Source organism: Saimiri boliviensis, chromosome 9 (assembly GCF_048565385.1).
Source record: "Saimiri boliviensis isolate mSaiBol1 chromosome 9, mSaiBol1.pri, whole genome shotgun sequence".
Taxonomy (NCBI): Eukaryota; Metazoa; Chordata; class Mammalia; order Primates; family Cebidae; genus Saimiri; species Saimiri boliviensis.
The window spans coordinates 126850098-126866950 of record NC_133457.1 but is presented as its reverse complement, the minus strand read 5'-3'; the positions used below and the strand labels follow the sequence as shown (position 1 = coordinate 126866950).

General features: G+C 65.5%; 3 protein-coding genes across 8 annotated transcripts in view; 1 reads left to right on the top strand and 2 right to left on the bottom strand.

The window, feature by feature from the left end:
* ZBTB46 (zinc finger and BTB domain containing 46) overlaps positions 1–9445 on the top strand; it is a 90241-nt gene extending 80796 nt beyond the window's left edge. For 4 of the 5 annotated variants that reach the window (XM_074406783.1, XM_074406784.1, XM_074406781.1 and 1 more), the window contains exons 4-6: positions 325–500; positions 2737–2860; positions 5601–5946. In XM_074406783.1, the coding sequence (XP_074262884.1) occupies positions 325–500; positions 2737–2860; positions 5601–5857 (557 nt within the window). In that variant the 3' untranslated portion in view covers positions 5858–5946. Of the gene's footprint in view, positions 1–324; positions 501–2736; positions 2861–5600 lie in introns of all 5 variants that reach the window. The other variant, XM_039479524.2, reaches the window with a different exon arrangement.
* SLC2A4RG (SLC2A4 regulator) lies at positions 9051–13202 on the bottom strand. Its single transcript, XM_039479523.2, has 8 exons — positions 12961–13202; positions 12478–12629; positions 11562–11671; positions 10998–11185; positions 10822–10922; positions 10448–10730; positions 10274–10365; positions 9051–10192 (listed from the first exon to the last, which is right to left on the bottom strand). The coding sequence occupies exons 1-8, from the start codon at positions 13090–13092 to the stop codon at positions 10081–10083; spliced, it is 1170 nt and encodes a 389-aa protein (XP_039335457.1). The 5' UTR covers positions 13093–13202; the 3' UTR covers positions 9051–10080.
* A 165-nt stretch (positions 13203–13367) lies between these two features.
* On the bottom strand, positions 13368–16808 carry LIME1 (Lck interacting transmembrane adaptor 1). 2 transcript variants are annotated; one of them, XM_003932678.4, is made up of 6 exons: positions 16350–16808; positions 15285–15399; positions 15028–15109; positions 14870–14957; positions 14427–14743; positions 13368–14332 (listed from the first exon to the last, which is right to left on the bottom strand). In XM_003932678.4, exons 2-6 carry the CDS (start codon positions 15380–15382, stop codon positions 14039–14041), a joined length of 879 nt encoding a protein of 292 aa, XP_003932727.1. In that variant the 5' UTR covers positions 15383–15399; positions 16350–16808; the 3' UTR covers positions 13368–14038. The 2 variants fall into 2 exon arrangements, with proteins under 2 accessions (XP_003932727.1, XP_074262886.1); XM_074406785.1 differs by lacking the exon at positions 13368–14332 and having other exon boundaries at positions 14433–14743; positions 14870–14922; positions 15285–16808.
* Between the last annotated feature and the right edge of the window lie 45 nt (positions 16809–16853).

Below are 16853 nucleotides of genomic sequence, written 5' to 3'. Positions count from 1 at the left end.
TTGCCTCCTGCCTTTGGCCTGGGGGCTCTTGGTCTGTCCTCAGTGGCACCATGGCCCCTTGGCCTGGAGGGAAAGATCTCATGAGAGCTGGGGCTCCTGAGCTCCGTGGGGCTCAGCCTTGCTGCCACTGCCCCCCGGGCCGTGGGTGGGACAGTCTCTGCAGATGGGGGAGCCCAGCCTGCCATAGTGCTGACCAGTGCCTGGTGGGTGGCCATGGGAGACAGGTGTCCTGGCTGCTGGGCTGCAGTGCGCAGCCATGGTTTGCGGGGCACAGGGCAGCACATCCCAGGCCCTGCTGATGCCTGGCGGGTCTCTGTCTTTCAGTGAATGAGTTCACGGTGATCAGGAAGAAGTTCAAGTGCCCGTACTGCAGCTTCTCAGCCATGCACCAGTGCATCCTCAAGCGCCACATGCGGTCACACACCGGGGAGCGGCCGTACCCCTGCGAGATCTGTGGGAAGAAGTTTACGCGGCGCGAGCACATGAAGCGGCACACACTGGTGAGTGTGGGAGGGCGGGGGGGGGCAGCAGGAAGGGGTAGCTGGCAGGGGCAGCAGGCAGTGGTAGCTGGCAGGGACAGCAGGGCAGGGACAGCAGGGCAGGGACAGCAGGGCAGGGACAGCGGGCAGGCAGGGGCAGCGGGCAGGCAGGGGCAGTGGGCGGGCAGCAGGCAGGCAGTGGTCAGGGACAGTGGGCAGCACTGTGTGTGGCCACGATGTCTGGCAGGCGGGTCCTGAGGGGGGTGCAGAATGCCAGGGACCCCAGACCGGGTCCACTCTGCAGTGGGGAAGACAGCAGGGCAAGGAGAGCCGCCCCAGTGAGCACAGTGGCCCGGCCTGCTCTGCTCTGGCTTCCTGGGCGTGGATCAGCTGCACGGCGGCTCCGGCCCAGGCTTCAGCCCGCCCTGCCCACCTGCTGGCCCCCGAGGCAGCCAGGCCTCTGCAGACTCAGCTCATTCTGCCGGCAGCCCCCAGCGCGCAGCCACCTCCGCGCCCCTGCCCGCTCCTGCCCCCGCCCTGTGCCTGCTGACCCGTCTTTGTCCACAGCCCACCTGGAGCTCAGGCAGGTGGCTGTCGGGTAGCAGGTGTGGAGCGGCTGACTTTGCTCGGGGAGGAAAAGGCAGCCTGGGAACAGGAGGCAGCTTCGACGAGAAAGCGGGGGAGAGGGCGCCTCAGGCGGGTGAGGAGCCGGGGAGGCCGGCGGGGCTCGGGCGGCCCAGAGCGGGGCTGGCGCAGCAGGGCCCGCGGGCGCCGGAGCCCAGGGCTTTGGGGAGTCCTGGGACGCGCACCCCAAGGCGCAGGTGCAGGGCCGGGGCCCGCGGCGCGCAGCTGTGTGTGAAGACAAGCCGTGGAGGCGGCTCAGGTGGGGCGGGAGAGGCGCTGGGCCCCGACTCCAGTTTAGGAATCGCAGGGGAGGGCGGCAGCCGCGCTCCACGGTTTGGGGAGACCCAGCGGGGCGGGGCCGAGCTTGTCGGGGAGACTCCAGGGGGCGGGGCCGAGCTTGTCGGGGAGACTCCAGGGGGCGGGGCCGAGCTTGTCGGGGAGACTCCAGGGGGCGGGGCCGAGCTTGTCGGGGAGACTCCAGGGGGCGGGGCCGAGCTTGTCGGGGAGACTCCAGGGGGCGGGGTCGAGCTTGTCGGGGAGACTCCAGGGGGCGGAGCCGAGCTTGTCGGGGAGACTCCAGGGGGCGGGGTCGAGCTTGTCGGGGAGACTCCAGGGGGCGGGGCCGAGCTTGTCGGGGAGACTCCAGGGGGCGGGGCCGAGCTTGTCGGGGAGACTCCAGGGGGCGGGGCCGAGCTTGTCGGGGAGACTCCAGGGGGCGGGGTCGAGCTTGTCGGGGAGACTCCAGGGGGCGGGGTCGAGCTTGTCGGGGAGACTCCAGGGGGCGGGGTCGAGCTTGTCGGGGAGACTCCAGGGGGCGGGGCCGAGCTTGTCGGGGAGCCTCCAGGGGGCGGGGCCGAGCTTGTCGGGGAGCCTCCAGGGGGCGGGGCCGAGCTTGTCGGGGAGCCTCCAGGGGGCGGGGCCGAGCTTGTCGGGGAGCCTCCAGGGGGCGGGGCCGAGCTTGTCGGGTCAGTTCCGTTTGTTTCTGCTTTTCCAGTGCGGTGGGGGATACTCACTCAGTCGGGGTAAGGAGCCAGTGGGAGCTCCTTGGGGTCAAGGAGCTGGAGGGGCGCCAGGGCCCTGGCCACCCTGCGTCTGCCTGGCCGGCTGTGGGTGAAGGGCCGCTTCGGGTCCTCGGATGCCACCTGGGATGTGCCTGGAGCGGTGTGGAGCCAGGCGTAGTGCTGGGCTCTGGGCTTCCCTGATGCCCCCACACTTGCCCCTGCGAGGCGGGGGGAGGGGGGCAGTAGAGAAGGAAGAGTCCTGGGAGGGGACCCTGGGGCACGAGCAGGCAGGTCTGCCAGGGTAGGAGCCGACCCACATCCACGCAGAGCCCCGAGGTCCCAGCTTCGCCACGGTGGCTCTCACCGGCCACAGGGCTGCTCCTGTCACTTAGAAAAAGCGGAGCCGTGGCTCCACCACGCGCACAGCTTTCCTGTTCAGAGAAAATCGTGTCTTGTTTTTTAAACTAATAGGTGCTAATGAGTTTTAACATGGATTGCAACATCTTTGTTTAGCAAACCCGTATTAACCTCTCAGTAAGCGCCTTTATCCTGTTTGAGATTCAGTGTGGCTGCCCTGCCTGCTCCTTCTGGTTGGATAGGGTTAGGGTTTTTTTGTTTTTTGTTTTTTTTAGAGACAGGGACTCACTGTGTTGCCCAGGCTGGAGTGCAGTGGCGTGATCACAGCTCACCACAACCTTGACCTCCCCGGCTCAATCGATCCTCTCACCTCAGCCTCCCAAGTAGCTGGGACTACAGGTATGCACCACCGTGCCCAGCTAAGTTTTGCCATTTGTAGTGATGGATTTTGCTGTGTTGCCCAGGCTGGTCCTGAACTCCTGGCCTCAGGTGAGCCATCTGCCTCTGCTTCCCAAAGTGCTGGGATTATAGATGTGAGCCACTCTGTCTGACAAGGGCTGGGATTTTTATCCTGGGGTTCATGATTGGGCTTCAGGGGGTCATCATTCCCTGTAAAGTGTACTTATATAGGAGAGCCAGGTGTGGTGGCACATGCCTGTAATCCTAGCACTTTGAGAGGCTGGGGCAGGAGGATAGCTTAAGAGACCAGCCTGGGCAAAATAGCAAGACTCTGCCTCTACAAAAAAAAAAATATATATATATATATATTAGCCAACTGTGGCACACACCTGTGGTCCCAGCTACTTGGGAGGCTGAGGCAGGAGGATCACCTGAACCCACTGAGGTTGAGAGTGCAGTGAGGTATGATTGCACCACTGCACTCCAGCCTGGGCAACAGAGTGAGACCCTGTCTCTAACAAACAACAAAAACCAGTAAGCATATGGGCGCTTGACTTTTTCTAAGGAGAGGCTCTGTGTGTGGCCTTCTCGGGGGTCCTGGACCTGAGAGCAAGGAGTCCCAGTGTGAGGCAGCAGCTCTAACTGGTCCAGCTTCTGCTTTCACCATGGCACTTACGAGTGCTGTCAGCCCTTCCCTGGCCCGCATGTCCCTTCCCCCAGCTCCAGTGGCTGGGGTAGGACCCCGCCGCCTTGGCAGGGTCATCTGGAGGGTGGGCCTCCTGCAGCCACAGTGCCCCAGGGCCCTGGGTGGGCTGCCGAGGTGCCCATCTTCCTTCTGGCTTCCTTCCAGGGCATTGCCCCTGTGGACGAGTGCCCAGCCATCTGGCCCTGGCCCCTGCACACACAGGAGCCGAGGCCTTGAGGGGCCTTGGTGGGTGCTCCAGCCTGGCTCCAGCCCTTCCTGGGCCTGCGTGCACCAGATCAGCCTGTTGGGAAGTTTCTGCGGTGGCTTGTCTTGAATTTTTGTTCTGGGAACCCTTGGTTTAAAATACAGCAAAACAAACAAAAAGCCCAAAGGAGCAGTCCTGGCACCAAGTTGTCTGAGGCTCTGTGTCCAGGGTCAGCGTGTCTGGGCATCTGTGGAGGGCTGGGTGGCGCTGCCCTGGCCCCGAGGGTCTCACGTGGCTGTGTGGCCCCATCCCAGCCCGTGCTTAGAGCTCACACAGCTGCTCTGGCAGCACATATTAGAGAAGTAAGGTCTTTACGGTTCCAGATTTTATGGAAGTCACAGGCAACTCTGCCCTCAGGGAGGCGGGTCTAGAAGGGGAGGACAGGGCGTGCTGGGTGGCCTGTGGGCCCGTGGATTTGGGAGGCTGAGGCCAGTGACAGGTTTATAAGGGCCCAGGCCCAGGACGGACTGTCAGGACATCTTCGCAAGTGTAGAGGGACCGTCTTCCACCACGATACACATTGTTTATGTACATACTTGCTCTTGGTAGAAAACTGGAGGGTTTGGAATGGCTTAAGAAGAACCTAACTCGCCAGCACGCCCTAGCCTCAGCTCTCCATGCACCCTCAGAGGCGCCGAAGGCCTAGGGGGACAGCCCTGCGGAGGGAGGGAAGAGCCCAGGGGCACTGGAGTCAGCGCCAGGCTCAGCCCGGAGGCCGGCGCACCTCAAAGAAGCTCCTGGTGTGGGCTTAGCCAGGGGTTGCTGTTGGGGTCCTCCGTGGATCCTGCTGCCTCCATCCTTGGAGGGCAGGGACAGGGCTGTGCTGTGAGGCCTCAGGGCCAGCCCCTCCAAGGCCGCCTGGAGTTGGCCTGGCCAAGGTGCCTGAACTGCCCCTCCCCGTCCTTGTCTATGTCTCTTTCGGGTCCAGTTCTGCTCAGCACAGGCGTCCCTGCCCACCCTCAGCAGAAGCCCACCGGGGGCCACAAGTCCCCAGCAGTGTGTGGAGGTTCCCTGTGGCCTCGGGGCTGGTGCTGAGACCCCTCTCAGAGCCCAGCACATCGAGTCTGGCCACATGGGCCTCTTCAGGGGCTGCCCCCTCTCCCTGCCGGGCCTGGCACGGCACAGCCGCCTTCCCTGGCAGCCACCCCTCCTCCTCCGACCGTAATTCTCATCTCTCTTCTTGCCTGTCTCAGTTGACCTCGAAACAGCCTGAGAGTAGGGGAGCTGCCTCCTTTTCACGTTCCTGGAGTCAGGGTCAGGACTGAGAGGGTGTGCATGCAGCCGGGCTGGGGTGTAGGCCCACCTGCCCAGCTGCCAGCTCTAACCCCAGCCTGCACCTGTACAGGGCATATAGCCACGACGGGGCACAGGGGTTGCTCTGTGAGTTCCAGTCTAACTCGGGTCCCTTAGCCTGTCCTGCAGGGAGGTTTGGAGGAAGCCAGGCTTTTAGGCAGAGGTGGTGGTGTGACCCTGTGACAAGTGTGTCGACCGGGGGGGCCTCTGATGGGGGAGCCTGGACACGGGTGTGGACTCAGAGACTGGCCCACCTAGGGGCTGGGCTGTGGGGGAGGGGCACCACCTGGGGACAGGGCTGCGTCTGTGTTGGTGCCACCTATAGCTCTGCCCGTGTGGCTCTGTCCGGCGCTGGGGCTCAGGGTCTGAGCACTCCCGTCCCTGCGCGCCTCCCGGGCCGTGCCCCACCGGGAGCTCCTGTCTATGCAGATGCCCTGAGGGTCCGGGAGCCGCCGCGCCCCCGCTGGGCCCTGCTCACCCCTGCCCTGCCCCCACAGGTCCACAGCAAGGACAAGAAGTACGTGTGCAAGGTGTGCAGCCGAGTGTTCATGTCCGCCGCCAGCGTGGGCATCCGCCACGGCTCCCGGCGCCACGGTGTGTGTGCCGACTGTGCGGGCCGAGGCATGGCCGGGCCGCTGGACCATGGCGGCGGGGGCGGCGAGGGCTCCCCAGAGGCGCTGTTCCCAGCCGAGGGACCCTACCTGGAGGACCCCGACGACCCACGAGGGGAGGCGGAGGAGCCGGGCGAGGATGACGAGGGCCTGGCCCCCGAGGACGCGCTCCTGGCGGAAGACAAAGACGACCAGGACTTGCCCCGGCCCCGCAGTCCCCCGGGGGCCCCCGACAGGGACTTCGCCTGGCTCTCCTAGGCCCGCCGCCCACGGGGTTGGTGGCTGCATCGCTTCGTCCACCTGTGTGTGTCCGGTGGGTCTCCACTGCGGGGCCGGGGCCACGCCAGCCCCTCCCTCGGCCCTCCTCCGATTCTCCCTGAACCCACCCCCCACAAAACCAGCCCTGTGGGCTAAGAAGCAGGTTCGACCCCAGCGAGGGGCGCTCGGGGACCAGATGTCAAGTGAGCTGGGGGTGGGCACAGGGCGGGTTTGAGTGAAGAGAGAGTGTGGTCCTAAGTCTCCAGCAGGTGGGGTGGGTGTGTGAGTGGCCCCCATGATGGCCAGCTTAGCTTGGTCACGTGACGGCCCTGTGGCCAGGTCCAGTGGGCACTGCGCAGGCTCATGTGTTGGGACCAGCAGTCCCCAGCCTGAGCAGGTGTGAGAGTTTTGCAGACACCCGGTCAGCACGGCTGGAGCCCGCCCTCCCCTCCGCCAGCAGCCAGGTCACTGCCTGTGGCTGCAGTCGTGGCCCGTGGCAGCCTGTAGAATCCAGGTGTGGTGCACAGAGAGCGCTGCCACCCTCTTACCTCTGGGCTTTGGTGCTTATCACACAACGTGGCTGCAGAGCCCTGCTGGAGGCCAAGGCTCCAGGTGCTATCTTTGGCGGACACAGCCCTAGGGGCTCCTTCAGTGAGGGGACCCTCCGCCCGGTGCCCCCGCCTTCAGGTCACGCCAGGTTCCCTTTGCGAGGGCCTCACTCAGTCGTGGGCCCTTCATAGGAGAGCCTTGTGCTGCTGTGTCCACCCTGGGCTCGTCCCGTCCTGTACCGTCCGTGGCCCAGCCTGGCCAGTCCTGCTGACCCCTCCTGGACGGGCTGGAGCCAGGCTCCTGCCTTTGCTGCTAACACCGGAGGCGGTGTTCCTAACTGCCGTGTGCTGCTTCCGCCCCACCCCCGACGTGGGTCACCAGATTCTTAAGTAGTCAGAGACATATTGAGGTAGTTGCATAAAATTATTTGGTTTGGCATGATTTTTCTCACGCGACAAAAACTATATAGGGTTGCTTTTCTTTTAGCTTGTGGTCAAGTCCTCTTGCTGTATTTTCTTTTTTTTTTTTGAGACGGAGTCTCGCACTGTTGCCCAGGCTGTAGCGCAGTGACACGATCTCGGCTCACTGCAATCTCTGCCTCCTGGGTTCAAGCGATTCTCCTGCCTCAGCCTCCTGAGCAGCTGGGACGGCAGGCGTGCACCATGCCACCCAGCTAATTTTTTTGTGTTTTGGTAAAGACGGGGTTGCATCATGTTGGCCAGGATGGTCTCGATCCCCTGACCTCATTATTCACCCACCTCGTCCTACCAAAGTGCTGGGATTACAGGGGTGAGCCACCGCGCCCAGCCTTTGCTTTGTTTTCAAAAGTGCTTATGTGTTTTCTTTTCCTGAGGGCAAAGGTTCCACGCTGTGTGCTGTGGTGCACTGCCTGGCTTGGGGGTCCTGGAGGCTGCTGGCCAGACTCACAGCTTCAGGATGGTTGCTGCAGCCTGTCTTCCGGTTCTGGCTGCCTCTGACAGCACTCACCCTGGGACAGTCCATCTCTCACCCCTCCTCGGGCACAGGCTTTGGATGAGTGGGGGCCTTCTCCTTCCCGAACGACCTGCCTGCGCGAGGAGACCTACGAGTGCTGAGCTTTGGGGCTGCGTGGGAAGTTTTTCTCTTCTCTTTTTCCAGCTGGTTTACCACAGTGGCTTTTACCCACATTGTCAGGAGCACCAGCTGCCCTGCTCCAGGAAGGCTGGACTGGCGTGGGTCCTGTGGAGAGGGGTGCTCAGAGGACTCCAGGTACCTGGCAGGAGTCACGGCTTTTGTTGTTTCTAACATCGGCCCCCGGTTCGACCAATGACAGGGCGCCCTGGCTGGAGCTGTCCTCACACACACCCTCGGCTGGGAGGGTGTCACTCCTGAAGCTGGAGAAGGAGGCTAAGACTTTTTTGCACACGGAGTGTGGGGATAGGAGCCGGGGCAAGCGCTAGCCCCTCAGCAATGAGCCCTGCCCACTCTTACCAGTGAGGTGGTTGGCTCTGGCATGAGCCCCCCAGGGACAGCACAGCTTATCCAGGAGCTCCGGCTTCTGCCCTCACCCCAGGCCTCTTTGAGAAGTCTCAGAACTTTGTACCTTTCCCCTGATTTTTAAACCCCTTTTCTAAACAGACTGACTTTCTTATCAAATGTGTTTGGAAACCAGACCTTTGCTACCAACAGATGTCTCTGGGTTTTGTACCCGTCCCCTGCTCTCAGGCCACCCTGCCCAGGACCCGGGCCCGCCTCCCCCTCCACACTCAGGATGTCCTGCTCCGTCTGGCCTGCTCACTCCAGGCGGCCTGCCTTTGCTGACTGCTTTGGGGTTCCCTGTTGGAGCCACAGGGGCATTTTCTTCCCTAAAACCAACACTGTCCCACTGATCCCCCAAGCGTCGGCTGCGTGGCACGGCTCGTTCTTCGTGTGCCGACTGAAGAGTGTGGGAGCTCCAGGCCCCGGGCGAACACATCGGCCTCTCAGGAGGCGTGGAGGGAAAAGACGTATGTAATGAAGGGTTTTTTTTTTATGTGACCGATTTTTTTTTTAAATTGATGTTCAAACAATAAATATTTTTTTATGAAGAGGAAAAAATGTGTAGATTACATTTCACATTTTGTATTTTTTTTTTTTGTTTGTGTCTGTTTGTATTTTGGTGTTTGCAACACCAAAGTGGAAGCCACAGTCCGTCGGGGCGGGGGTGTTATTCGGGGGCGGGGAGGGGGCAGGGACACCACGATTTTTCTATCAAGCTCCGGATCCTGAACCGTTGGGGCTCTCTGGGCTTCGGGGAACAGGACCCTGCCGGGGCTCCATAGGGACCCGACTCAGAAGACGCAGCTTACCGCTTCCAACTTTGCACATCCTCCTCTTTAGAAAACTGAGAGAATGCAAAAACTGGAACTTTTTGCAATATTATAAAAAATCTTATTTTAGCTCATTCTGTGACATGTGCAACTCCTAAGAAAGCCATACTTAATGGTGGTGTTTATTTTTTAGATCTTCTATTGTGTTTTGTATGCAGCCTTGTAGTGAGGGTGCTGTGTGTGCTTTTCTTAAATATTTATTTTTTCAACATGCTTTCAACCTGTCAATGAAAACAAAACACAAAAAAAGGGCAGTTTGAAGATTGTTGATTTTTTCCGGGGATAACCTATATTATATTGACTTTTTATTACTTACTATGAACCTGTTTGTATTGGAGATGTGTCTAATACTGGGGGGAGAGGTTTTCGTGATCGGTCGGGGGGAAATCACAGCTCTGCGCCTGCTTCTCTGCGGCTGAGGACAGGTTAATGTGACCTTCTCTCCGGTGAGCCTCCAAGTCTCTTGTCTGCCTAGGCACGCTCCCGGCCCGCCTCTGCGTTCTTTCTGTGACGGGATTAGCTTAGACATTCTCGCAAAGCGATCACTTTCAATAAACTGGGAAATTGCTGCTCCAAGCAGAGGCCTCCTGTGTGTTTCAGACGGCATCCTCCTCCCGCCTCGCCTGGGGCATGGTGTGGGGGAGGCCGAGGGGCGACCCCGGCCCTCTGTGGCTGGCTGCCAGCCTCTACCAACTTGCCCACACAGGGTCCCAGCCCCATGGCCTTCCTTGCAAGAGGCAGACAAAGCTTCTGGAAAAACCTCAAATTTTTAATTTCTCTTTGCCTGGTGCAGCCCAGACGTGACACCTGAGCTTTAGAACCGTCAGCCCCAGGGCCCTAGAGCCATCGAGTTAAGTGCGAGTGGGGAGTACTCTCCCCAACACCCTCAAAGTGCATTGGGACTGGCCCCCAAAGCGGGGCCCATAACACCCTTGACAAAACCAGGGGCCGCCAGGGAGGGTGGCTGCCCCAGGGCCCTCGGGGCTAGGGGGACGGCGGTGTGGTTTGGCTTTAGTGCAAAAGCTGGTTTCTTCAGAGGCACTTTGAGTGGTGGGACCCCTCCCGACCTCAGGGGGTTCAGGGTCACCAACCTCCTCCCCCCATTCAAAGCAGACCCTGCAGCTGGTGAAGCCCAGGCCCCCGGGCTCTCCGTGGGCAGTTTCAGCCCCAGGCCCGGGTGCGGCGGGGGGAGAAGGTGGCGGCTTCTGTTCTCAGTCCAGGAAGCGCTGGCAGGCCTTCTTCCAGCGGCAGGCCGTGCACCACAGGTCTCGGCGCTCCATGCCATACACCTTCCGGCACTTCTTGGCATCGCCGCGGGGCTTCCTGAGGGGCACGGGACAGGAGGCTGTGAGACCAGGAGCCTCCCCACCCGGTGCCTGCCGCAGCCCCTCAGCCCACACCCACCTCAGGCTGACTGCGATCCTGGAGGACAGGGCCAGTGAGCAGGCTCCGAGCTCCGTGGGTTGCGGCTCCAGGTGGGCGGGAGTCAGGCCGCCCTGCGGGGAGACACAGCCAGGTCTTCACTCCCCTCTGAGGGCCCTGAGACCCGCCCCCTCGGCCACCTGTGGCCTCACCCACCTGGTACACACGGTCGATGTGGCAGGACTGGGGGTTAGCGACGGCGGTGCTCAGGACGGGGGACAGGGGTGGGGGCCGGGCAGGCGGCTGCAGGGGACGGGGCAGGACCGGGGCCTCCAGCAGCTCTGGCAGCTCCAGACGGGGGAAGGTGGGCGGCATGGAGGCCGTGGGGGACACTGGAGTCAGGCTGGACAGCCCGTCGGTCAGCGTGTCCACGCCGACATCCAGCTCCGTGTAGTAGAAATCCTCCTCACCGTCACTCTGCTCAGGCTCTGCCTGCCTCCTGCAGGGGACACGGGTGGTGGGAGCTGAAGAGGGTGTGGCCCGACCGGGCCTCCTCACCGCCCCCAGCCAGCCCGAAGGCCCTGCCGCACCCCAGGTGCACCAGGCGGATGTGTCTCTGCATTTCGGAGGCCGTGCTCAGCACCTTCCCGCAGCTCTTCCACAGACACTGGAACATGACCTGGGCCGGACTCTGCAGAGACACCGGCTGGGGTCAGGCTCATGCCCACTGCCATGCCCACCCCCCCGGGGCCGCCCCCAGGCTCACCTTCCTTTTCCTCAGGGTGGGCTCCCCGAACAGAAAGTGGGCTGCCTCGGGGGGCAGTGGGGGTGACGGGGTGGACGGAGAGGACTGGTCACTGGCCAGGTCCCAGCCCCAGTCTCCACTGTTGCTGCTGCTGCTGTAGCTGCCTGGGGGCCGCCCCAGGGCCTCCTTCCAGGGCTCCAAGCCAGGCTCTGTGGGGACACGTCCCCCAGAACTTTAGATGAGTCCAGGGAGTCCCTAAACCCGAGCTGCCCCTGTTCACCTACTCCCGGGTGGGCAGAGTTTCTTGGAGGACCCAGCCCCGGGGCTTGCGGAGAAGCACCCCCAGCACAGAAAGTGTGGGCAGCCGTGCGTGGCCAGCCACGTGGAGGTGGGCAGGTCAGGGAGGCCAGTTGGGCGCTGAGGGTGCAGGAGTCCATTTTAGAAAGGGGGCTCCAAAGCACGTCTGGGAAAGGCGTCAGCAGTTTGAGGGCTCTCCTTGCCCCACAGAGACTGGGGGGCTGTAGGTTCTGAGTCCTGTCCCTGTGTCCCCCCGCCCACCCCTGAATGCAGACATCTGAGTCTCACCTGGGCTAAAGGCTACAACCGGGGCCCCCAGAAGGAGTGGACTGGTGGACAGGCTTGTAAGGGCAGCGGCAGCCATGACCTCGTCCAGCCGGGCTTTTCCTGGGGTGGCTCTGGAGAAGATGGGGGCGGGGTGCGGGTGACCCAGCCAGAGCTCTGGGCCCCTACCCTGGCTGGTCCACGTGCAGGCCTGGGCACGCGTGCACACCAGGCTCCCCACTCCCAGCCCTGGGCATGAAGCCTGGCTCCTCCCCCGGCTCAGGTTGCAGAGAGCTGAAAGCCACCGGGAGCCGCCAGAAGCCGGGCCAGGGTCTCCCGAAGCCAGAGTTTGCCACAGCGCGGGACTGGCTCCACTGTGGTTCCTTCAGATCCTAGTGCGGGGCAGGGATCCGCAGCCCGGGTGGAGGGGCGGGCCAGGCCCAGGCCTCCCCCCATCACACATTAACCAGGGTTGCGCAACAGCGGCTGCGGGCCTCGCGCCAGGCCGGGGAGGTGGGAGTGGCCAGCAGCCGGCAGCAGCCGGGGGAGACCGGGCTGGAAGCACGGGCAGCTCCCCAGGCCCCAGCGAGCCAGGCCAGAGCCCGCCCCTGCCCTGGCAGCCAGACCGAGGTGTCCGGCCTGGCAAGGGTTGGGAGGCGGCGGTCAGGAGCCCCAGGGATTCCTGGACAGTCGCCCCACGCCGACCGCGCAGCCACCCCCTCCCAGGTCCGTGCTCTAGCCCCGAGCAGCGGCGGTGCAGGGAGGCACGGGGACCCCACGTCCGGATCATTTCTGCTCCACTCCGGGCTGCAGGGCTTGGGGCGGGTGGCGACGAGAAACCTGGGCCCTGACCTGGCCTGCGCGGGGCCTCCCGAGGGAAGGGACGTCTCTGCCCCCCGCCCCGCGCACCCGAGGCCTGGGGCACGCGCCCCCCGCTCACCTCTGCGCCGGCACCGGGATGTGCGCCGACGGAGTCCGGGGCCCCGCCGCCCCCGCCCAAGGCCCGGGGGCCCCCAGCTCCGAGGCCCGCAGCTCCGATTCCCGCGGCCGCGCGAACTCCAAGCCCGCGAGGCCGCCGCCCACGGAAGCGCCCTACGGGTGGGGCAGGCTCAGCGGAGGCTGCGGCCGCGGGTCGGGGGGGGGTCCCCAACCTCCGTCGCGGACCCGCTTGCGCTCGCCTCGAAAACCGGCTGCGGCCGGTGTGGCCCGCGCGGCCCCGCCCCCGGCCCCGCCCCCAGCGCGGCACGGCGGGAAGAGCTCCCCGGCGCCGGGCACAGCCGCGCGAGACCCACAGACACGCGCGGACCGACGCGGCCACCGCCCCCCCGCCCCGCCCCCGGGGGCCCAAAGTTTGGGCGGCACTGGCGCCATCTTTGCGGCGAGAGGAACTTGGCCGGCGCCCCCGCCCACCGGCGCCCGGTACCTGCGGTGGCGTGGGCACCGTCACGGGGGAGGCGCGCGCGCCCGGGCTCTCTGCGCGCAGCCACGGCGCCTCGGCCCGCAGCGCACCGGGGTCACGGCCGGCGGCGCGGAGCGGGGGGCGCTCGGCCTCCATGGGGCGGGCCGGGCGCCGAGGCTGCAGCGGCGAGGCTGACGCTCAGGACGCGGCCCCGGGCCGGGCCGGGCTGGCCGGGCCGCCGACCCCCGCCCTGGATCCGGCCGCCGCCCGCGCCGCGCCGCCCGCAGGCTCCCCGCCCCGCCCCGTCCCCGCGCGCGCATTGGCCGCGCGGCGTCCACACCGAGGCGGGCGGGCCCAGCCGGCCGTGCTCCCGCTGGCCCGCGCTCGAGGCCCCGCCCCGGGCCCGCCCCCCGCCGGGTCGCTCCCGCGCTGGCCTTGGAGGGAGGCCCGGTCCGGCTCAGCCTCGAGGCCCCGCCCGCCGCCGCCGCCGCCGCCCGCCCCGCAAGCCCCGCCGGGCAGGGCCGGCGCCCCACGGGCGCGCTCGCGGAGCTGCCGGAGCCGGGGAAGGGGCCGCGACGGCCCGGCGGGCCTCCCGGGAGCAGGTTACTGTTTAACGCCGACCGCCCACCTCCCCCCGCCCCTTACGTAACACCCGGCGGGCGGCGGAGCCTCGGGGGCAGCGCGGGGTCCGAGTCCCGCTTGGGCGGACTCCATGCCGGCTGCACGCCCCCAGGAGCGATCGGACCCCGTCCCCGCGCTGACCGGGGGTCTGGGCGGCAGCAGCACCGCCTCCGTGAGGCCCGGGCTCCCCCGAGGCCGGGGGGACCGCCCCCCCCACTTCCAGACGAGCCCTTCCCCCCGCCCCAACGCGCGTAGCTTTCAAGAGGAGCCGGCTGCGAGGCTGGCCGCGTTCATCCCGCGATGGCGGTTTATTTAGACTCAGGCCTTCTCTGGAGCCCGGGGAGGCCGCGGCTGTCGGAGCGGCCGGGACGGCACGGACCGCACGGGCCGGCAGCCGGGGGACCTGGGACTTGCGCTGTCAGCTGCGGGCGGGGCGCGGCCCGGCCTCACTCGGGAGGAGGGAGCACGTGTCCTGGAGCGTTCAGGGCAGGGGAGGTCTCCAGCCGCTCCCTAGGCTGGGGCAGCTGGAAGCGGGGGGCGTCCGAGCCCCACACGTGCCGCTGCTGCCCGCGGGGTCCCCCGGCTCCCGGATGCTCTCATACACGTTTTCCAGGGGGCCGCTGTCCACGTCCGGGGCCCTGAGCGGGGGGCTCTGGTAGGCCGGGTCACTGGCCAGGGCCAGAATCGCTCCCTGGCCCTTGGGGTCCAGCGGGTCTGTGTTGGGTCCTGGCTCCCTGCTTTTGGGCTTGCAGACCCTGGAGTACAGGACGTCCGCCTGGAGAGAGGAAGCCGGCGCGAGGAGTCAGCACCATCCAATCTGGGGAGGACCTGCCGGCCCCACCCCCCGGGCCCCACCCGGCCCACCTCACCTGAGCGGCGGGGGTCACCTGGGCCTTCCCCTGCTGTGGCTCCTGGGGGCTGCGGTGGGCCCCCTTTCGCTTCTGGACGCGGGCATACTCAGCCACCACAGGGCTGGCCGCCAGGCTGACCCCAGGGAGGGCCGCCAGCCCCACGTTGGAGTAGAGAGCCTCGCGCCCAACGCACCCGGCGCTGGCTGCAGCTGCCGGCAGAGCCCAGGGCCGCTCCCGGTGTGGGAAGGCAGAGGGGGCTCCCTGCGATCCGCTGATGTCCCTGGACACCTCCAGCCAGTGTGGGCGCAGGAGATCCACGCTGGCAGGCCGCAGGGCTGGGGGTGGGGTCAGGGCAGAGTTCACTCGGGGCAGGCAGCAGGAGCGGGTCTGGGCCAGAGTTTGGGGCGCTCACAGCGAGCCCCGCCCGCCACCCGGCCACCAACGCCCCGCGCTCCGCTCACCCCTGCAGCTGAGCGGGCCCCGGTGCAGCTCGTGCAATCTGGTGTCCGACTTGCTGAGGGAGCAGAGGTGGGTCCGCCTCAGCAGGGACTGGGGGCAAGGAAGGCTGGTCGGTCCCCTGTGGTCCTCACCCGGGTCCCCGGGACAGCCTGGCACTCACCGCTTCCGCTGGCATCGCACTGCCCTGCAGCTTCGCCCGCTGCCTCCGCGCCCGCTTCCTGGGGGCTAGAGCGTCCTCAGGCCTTGGGGGTAGAGGTGGGGGGCAGGGGGGGACAGGGTCGTCAGCCTCTGGTCCAAGGCCCGGTGCGGGGGCGTGTGCAGAGTTGGGCATGCGAACCTGCCTCCAGCCCCTTCCCGTGCTGGGCAGTGAATGGCAGCCGCAGCAAGGCCCAGACAGAACCGGGCTGACGGACATACCTGCGGCAGGCTGTGCAGAGCGCCCACAGCCAGAGGAGCAGGGCGCAGCACCCTAGAACCCAGAGGGCAGGAGGGGCCCAGGACACTTGCAACCCCATCCCGTGAAGCCAGGGCCCTGGGGGCAGAAGAAAGGGGCACTGGGGGCTGGCCGAGGGGACCTGTGCCAGCTGGCAGCCTCACATCTGCACCCGCTGGGGGCTCCTGCGCCTCCCGCTCATACTCTGACTCAGCACAGGAAGCCCCAGGGCCTAGCAGGCCCTGCCTCCCAGAGGCGCCCACCCTCCCTTCTGGCTGGGGCTCCTGGTGAGGTGAGTGAGGGCTGCTCTGCTTGGCCCCTTGGTGTCCCTGCGGGTGACCCTGCTAACACCCAGCATGGCTGTGAGGAGGGGCAGGGCAGCTGTGATCACGTAGCCCAAAGCCCAGCATCGGGGGGAGGCCCTCGGTGTGCGCCACAGGCCAGACTCCACCTGCAGCCAGCCCTGTCCAGACGCGGCCTCCTGGGTCAGGTAGTGCCTCCTCCAGGCCACTCGCCATGGAGCCCAGAACCCGGAGGGGCTGGAGACTGGTCAGCAGAAGGGACCCTGCTGGATCAAGTCTGAGAAGCCATTCAAGAAGCTTTCCCTCTTGCCCTCCAGGCCCCAGCAGTTGGTCATTTCTGCGACTTCCTTGGCAACTCTAGGCCCCTCCTCCCACGGCCACGGCCTCCCATCAGTGAGGCCGCGGCTGTCGCACCCACACTTCTCTCTGGAGGGGCTGGAGGCCGGGTCAGCAGGCAGCAGCAGCTACTGGGGTTGCCAAGTGCCCCCACCCCACTTCTCTCTGGCTCTTCTCGTCTGCCACTGTCTCTGCCAGAGGATCTGTGCCTTTCCTGGGGCTTGGCAGAGCTTCTGGGGGGGTGAGGGTGTGGAGTTTGGGGCCAGTCTGCCCAGACCCAGACAGTGGGCTTCAGCCCTGCCGACTGACCCAGCCACAGCCACATCCCAAGGACTGCCCCAGCAGGGGCTAGCCCCACCAGACCCCAGCGGCACCCCAGGAGGGCACTTGGGGACCTGCCCAGGCACTTACCAAGCCCACGGCCAGGGGTCCTCAGCTCTGCTGGGGCAGGCCAGGAAGGTCTTTGTGCAGCCCTCAGCTGAACGCGACCTCATCACTTCCTGCGCGTCTCTGAGCGCCTCCCTGCGCGTCTCTGAGCGCCTCCCTGCAGCCTCCCACCCTGGGCAGCAGCCACCACCGCAGCCTCACCCACCTGCTGCACCCCGCCCGAGGCCTAGAGGAAACGTGCGTACCTCTAGCCTGCACTGTTGAGAGCCTAACTCACATCCCCTCCACACGTGGAGAGGTGAGCAGAGTTGGCACAGAACACACAGACCAGGTCCGCCTGCCTCACCGAGAGCCCCACGTGGTGGGCCACAGTTCTCCTGCCCCTGCCCGCCGGGTGAGCTCCACCCATCTGTGGGTGTCAGGCAGCTCCACCCATCTGTGCCTGGCAGGCAACCTGGCCTCTGTTCCGCCCTGGTCAGAGAAGGGAGAACGCTGGCCTCCTAGGCCCCTGCAGCCCAGGCCTCTCCC